Source organism: Pterocles gutturalis, unplaced genomic scaffold (genome assembly GCF_000699245.1).
Source record: "Pterocles gutturalis isolate BGI_N339 unplaced genomic scaffold, ASM69924v1 scaffold3567, whole genome shotgun sequence".
Classification (NCBI taxonomy): Eukaryota; Metazoa; Chordata; class Aves; order Pterocliformes; family Pteroclidae; genus Pterocles; species Pterocles gutturalis.
The window spans coordinates 1,457-6,649 of record NW_010109941.1 but is presented as its reverse complement, the minus strand read 5'-3'; the positions used below and the strand labels follow the sequence as shown (position 1 = coordinate 6,649).

At 54.1% G+C, this 5,193-nt stretch overlaps 1 protein-coding gene across 1 annotated transcript in view; it reads left to right on the top strand.

The window, feature by feature from the left end:
- Positions 1–4,289: 4,289 nt before the first annotated feature.
- The window catches only part of LOC104461504 (tumor necrosis factor receptor superfamily member 27-like), a gene marked incomplete at its 3' end in the record, with an annotated part of 2,355 nt that continues 1,451 nt past the window's right edge, over positions 4,290–5,193 (top strand). Inside the window, exons 1-2 of the mRNA XM_010073126.1 lie at positions 4,290–4,376; positions 5,014–5,192. Of these exons, the coding sequence (XP_010071428.1) occupies positions 4,290–4,376; positions 5,014–5,192 (266 nt within the window). The remainder of the gene's footprint in view (positions 4,377–5,013; position 5,193) is intronic.

Genomic DNA, 5,193 nt, shown 5'->3' with positions numbered 1-5,193 from the left:
CGGGGGCTCGGTTCGTCCCTCGGCTCCGCGTGGGAGCTGCGTGACCAGGGACCCCTTGGAAATGCTCAAGTGTTTTCACCTACCGAAAGGTGTCAGGCGTTTCAGGGCACATTTAAGTAGCTCACATAAGTGCTGATTGCAAATTCCTTTGTTCGTAGCAGTCGTTGTTCAAGTGACACGGTGTAGTTGTGTGAGTTTGTTAATGACGGCGTTAGGAGGGGAGAACAAACCAGGCACTCCAAAGAGACTGAATAATTATCGCAAGCAAGGCAGTGACAATCGCGAAGTAGGTGTGGGACACAAAACAGATAGACGTCCAAGGTTGGTAGGAGTTTTGGCAGCCTTACTTGAGGTATCGGATAAGGCAGAGTGTGGGTGTCCAAGGTGGACAGCCAGAACCTGACAAAAATCAGCAGTTCTGGTCCTGTCTGTGATTCTCTATCAAACCTTTGCAGTGAATATGGAACAGAGCCCCACAGCTGTAACCCTGGGGGCCCGGGACTGAAGTCATCCACGAGCGGTGGGGTGTCAAGGTCCTCCAGCACCCTGGGTTCTCCCTGTCTCAACCCTCGGTTGTCCACCGCAGTTTGTAGCGTGGCTCCTGCTCCCCGTGGGCGCGGTGCTGGGGCAGCCCCCCCCAGTGTGGTCAGGGATAGAGCTGGGCCAGGGCGGGCACCTTGTGGGACTCCACAGAGCTGAATGGGAACAGCAGCAAAACCAGGACCGACACACTCTGTCCTATGTTGGGTTTTTTTGGCGATGTTTCAGATGCCTCCCTCAGCAGCTAGAGCGAGTGGGCAGGTGTTGAAAGGCAGCGTTGTGGCCTGGGGGCCGTTGCGGTGGGGTATAGGGAGATGGGACCAGCCCCGAGAGCTTCCTGCCCAAGCTCAGGCTGCTTTCACCTAAAGCAAATATAAGTTCCCAGCTGCTCCAAGGTAAACAATTAGTGGACAATCATGTGAGTAGAATTTCCAAATATATCGGGAAACCTGCTGATTTCCGAACCATGTGGAAAGGTTCAGATTCAGTCTTTTTTTCACACAGTTTTGCTTCTCTTGAGCGGTCCCTCATCTGCAGGGCATCCTGTGGGGGTGGCAGAGCCACTCCCAGCATGGTTCGTGGTGTAGGAGGCACAGAGGGATGCTGTCCAGACAAAATGAACGGGAGCAGAGGAATGACTGAGCAAGAGACTGGGACTGGACGCTGCCAAACACAAGGCATGCAGTAATATTTTCCAGATAACATTTCATTTTTTCCCCTCTCCTTTTCACTTGCAGTTCTTATTTGGGATTTCAGCTCTCTGTTATGTTCCAATGTATACAAGGATCTCCCTCTGAGACACAGTCACTGCCTGGCTGCACTGGGCTGGCCTGCAGCAGAGCAGGAACCTCCTGCAGCATCCTGAGGTGGGTCTCTGCACCCCCTGTCCTGGGCGAGCAGAGATCCTCAGCTTGAGGGGATGGGGTCTGTGCCTGGGGCAGGGACCAGCCTGGGCCATCTCCTGCTGCAGGTCCTGCACCACCCTGCCTGCCCACCCCCCAGACCTGCCAGGCCATGGTCAGGCAGCAAGAAGCAGAAGCACTAGTGCTTTCACTGGTGATTTTTTTGAACACTTTCACTTATTGATTTCCTCGCCCTTTTTTCCTTCAAGAAGACATTAACTGGATGCAAAAGAAATTTGTAGATAGTTTAAACTCCTGTATAGTCTAGTTCTTTTTAAAAACTACATTTTCAGGGGAAAAAGAAAATGACAGAGCTCCAGAACTGTCACAGAGGTGAATGAACTGCAGCTTGCACTGTAGCTTTGCTGAAATGCTTTTTATCTCGTGCAGTGAAACTCATTCATCAACTCATGGTTTTGCTGTCTTGAGTAATAACGCAGTGGGGAGCACACTCTGCTCACTTGCTCAGGCAAGTTGCCTCATTAAGACAATAAAGGACTCCTTTAACACACGATGATGGTTTTAAGTTAGAAGATTTCATGCCTCTCGAAAGGATGGCAGTACATTTTGCTTCCCTCCAACTCAGAAGTGCGCTGATACTGTGTCGTGTTCACATTCCTCTTTAGCAAATCAAATCTGTTGCTCTGGCCTTCAGGTTGAGATCCTCTGTAGTTTCCAAAGAGATGGGAGGGGTTTGTTGTTGTTTTTGGTTTTTGCTTTTGCCTAATTAGGACCAGTTGTTTTCCTCACTTACTAGACTATCAGCAATTGCTGCTTTACCAGGGCAGTGCTGTGTGGTTTGGATGTATGCTCCGCTTACAAATTAAATGTCTTGGTTCTGGTATTGTTAAAATAAGAGGTAAAAAAAAAAAATCAAATACCACAGCTTTGAATTTCATGCCAGATATTGAACAAAGCGTTTGTTCCATGTATTATTATATTGTGGCTTGAGAAATAGCAGGCCTGCTCTACGCTTAATGGTTCTGCTGGCGTGGTTGCGGTGCACTGTTTCCCCGCCATCCCAGAGCGATCCCGTCATGCTGGCCGACGTCCTTGCGCGTGGAGTTGCCCTGGCACAGGATTCCTTTTGCCTGTGTAACGTTCTGTATTTGGGAAACTGGTTACGCTGTGCCTCTGCTGGGGAGCCAGACTGCGAGGGACGTGCCCCTGACTGCAGACCCTGCCGAAGTGCAGAAAAATCTGTAAATACCCAAGAGAAAGAGGTGGTGCTGTGTTTGCAGGGTAGTTTCACCAGGACTGCTGGTTTGGGGTTTTTGTTTTGTTCTTTTTCTTTCTTGTGTTACAATGGCACTTGGGAGAGTGGGTGGAAGTCGGTCTCCCCTTGTTCTCCAGGCTCCGGTGTTTTGGTTCCTTCTCTGTTGCCTGCAGCTCTGTTTCATACGTGTAGTGCCCTTGTTACAAGTGAAACTCTAAATCCAGCTCCAGACTCGACTGGAGCATCAGCAGCCCTGACCCCGGCTCTGGGCAGAGGCACCCACCGGCGGGACAGGGGGCTGCGGGCTCAGAGCTTGCCGAGGGGTTGGGGTTAGGCTGCTAGCATGCCAGCCCTCCGAAGCGGTCATGTCACCCATCTGGGGCCTGTCTTCCCCCCTTTTTATTTCTCTTAGGGTTTGGCTATGGGCTGAATGCCCTGACACACCACCCCTGCTCCTCCCGGGGTGCCGGCACCGAGCACCCTCCTCACCACCTTCTGAGATGGTGACAAATCTCCTTTATTTATTCGTCAGTGTCAGTAACCTTTATGCTATTTATAGGCTGTGATCATGCCCCTTCTGAGATGTTTGCAAGACAAATTTAGCTCCCTTCGCGTCTCATCGCCCATCCTCGCTGGCCTGCGCTGCCTCTCCTTGTAGCAGCGAATGCGTCCCAGCCGTGCGCGGGAGCTCGACGAGCGGTGACTCACACTCTATGCTCGTCCGGGGCAGACTTCATCATGAATGAATCCCAGTCGTTCAGAGCCCGGGGAGCCTGTCCAAGTGTCCGCTTCCCAAGGGCAGCCCGCAAGGGAGTGGTGGGGGATTAGGCAGAGGAGCGCAGAGAAAGCTCATGAGGAATGCAGCTGTGGGACACTGCGTTCGGTGGGTGGGAGGGGAAGGGGCTGTGGCCAGAGGGGCTGGAGGGTGCTGAGGGGCCTCTGCAGCCCGCTTCCAGTTCTGCTTGCAGGGATGGGTGTCCCGACTGAGCCGTTCCTCCTCCCGCGGCTGTGGAGCAGGACGGCTCTGGAAATGCCAGGATTTCCTGGGGGGTTCAGGCTATTTAGGGTGGTGGTCTTCAAAAGAGCATTTTCAGGGGTTTCCTGTTCCTCGTGGGTGTTTAGAAGTTAATGAGTCTTGCTCCCAAGGCTGGTTGAACAGTGTTTCCAGCCTCACTGCCGGAGCTGGGCTGCTGGATCCCCAAGCTGGGACTTTGCTGGGACTGAGCTTTCTGGGGTGCCCAGACCTGCAGCCGGAGCCGACAAAGTGCACTGACCTCCTGCAGATCAGGGACCTGAGCAGTCGGTGGGACTACCTTTGTACTGGAAATTAAATTTCATTTGCTCCATCGTGAAGGCTGTGATGTGTTGACAAAACCAGAGGGTTCATGCCCAGCCTTGCTGGGAAACTCCTCCTGGGTGCTGGAGCAGGCTGCCCTGCAGCGGGAGCAGCAGCCTCCTCCTGCTGCACCAACATCCGCGATGCAGGAGAAATGCAGACTGCTCTCATGGCCAGAGCGGAAACTTCTGCCCAGAAAAGGACATGCTGCTCATCTTAAAGTGTTGGGGCTGGCTGTGACCGCTCTGCTTTCTCTGCCTCTCCTCCTCAGGCTCCTGGCTTCTCTCCAGCCCCGATGGACTGCCAAGAGAGCGAGTACCTGGATGAGCATGGGAAATACCCCCCCTGCAGAAGCTGCATGCCCGGGCAGGAGCTTTCCAAGGTAAATCGGCTGCTCTGGAATAACCAGGAGTCACCTGGCACTAAGGTTTTTACAGTGCTAGATGAATCCTCTACCAGCCTTCCTTCAGAAGGATCATCATAGGTCCTGGCACGTTGGGAAGAGCTGGGACTCGGTGGGAAGGGGCGGTGGACAGTTTCCCTCACCCTGGATAGGAAGGAGGGCGAGACGATGGGAGTAGGAGGTGGGAAGGGATTTCAGGTTGCTGTTCAGAGTGCCCTCTTTCCTTTTTGCCGATGGAAATCTACAGTTCCTGATCTTTAGCCCCAGGTGAAGCCACACTGCCTGGCCAGGCTGCACGCTGGGTGGGCAGCAGCAGGATGTGCCTGCTGGGGGGTCCAGCCCAGCCAGTGGTGCCTCCTGGGGCATGTCACTGCTGGAGCCTTCCTCTTCCCAAAATGTGGCCAGTGGCCATGGCTGGGCAATAGACAGCTTGCCCTGTGTCTCCATCAGAGCTGCTCTTGTGGCATCTGCTCTCGGCTGGGTTTTGGTGACCCATCACCTAAGCAGTAGCCCCTCCACCGTTTGTCCCCAAAGAAGGGACAGTTCCCCTTGGTACTGCTTTGGGACCTGAAGTGGTTCCTCACCACGACCGCGCACCCAACCTCGTGTCTTGCAGGACTGTGGCGACGGCGGTGGGGAGGACGCGCAGTGCGTCCCTTGCCCCCCCAGGAAGTTCAAGGACTGCTGGGGGCACCACGGCTGCAAGCCTTGCCTCTCCTGCCCCCTCATCAACCGCGTCCAGAAGTCCAACTGCACGGCAACGACCAACGCGGTCTGCGGGGAGTGCCTGCCGGGG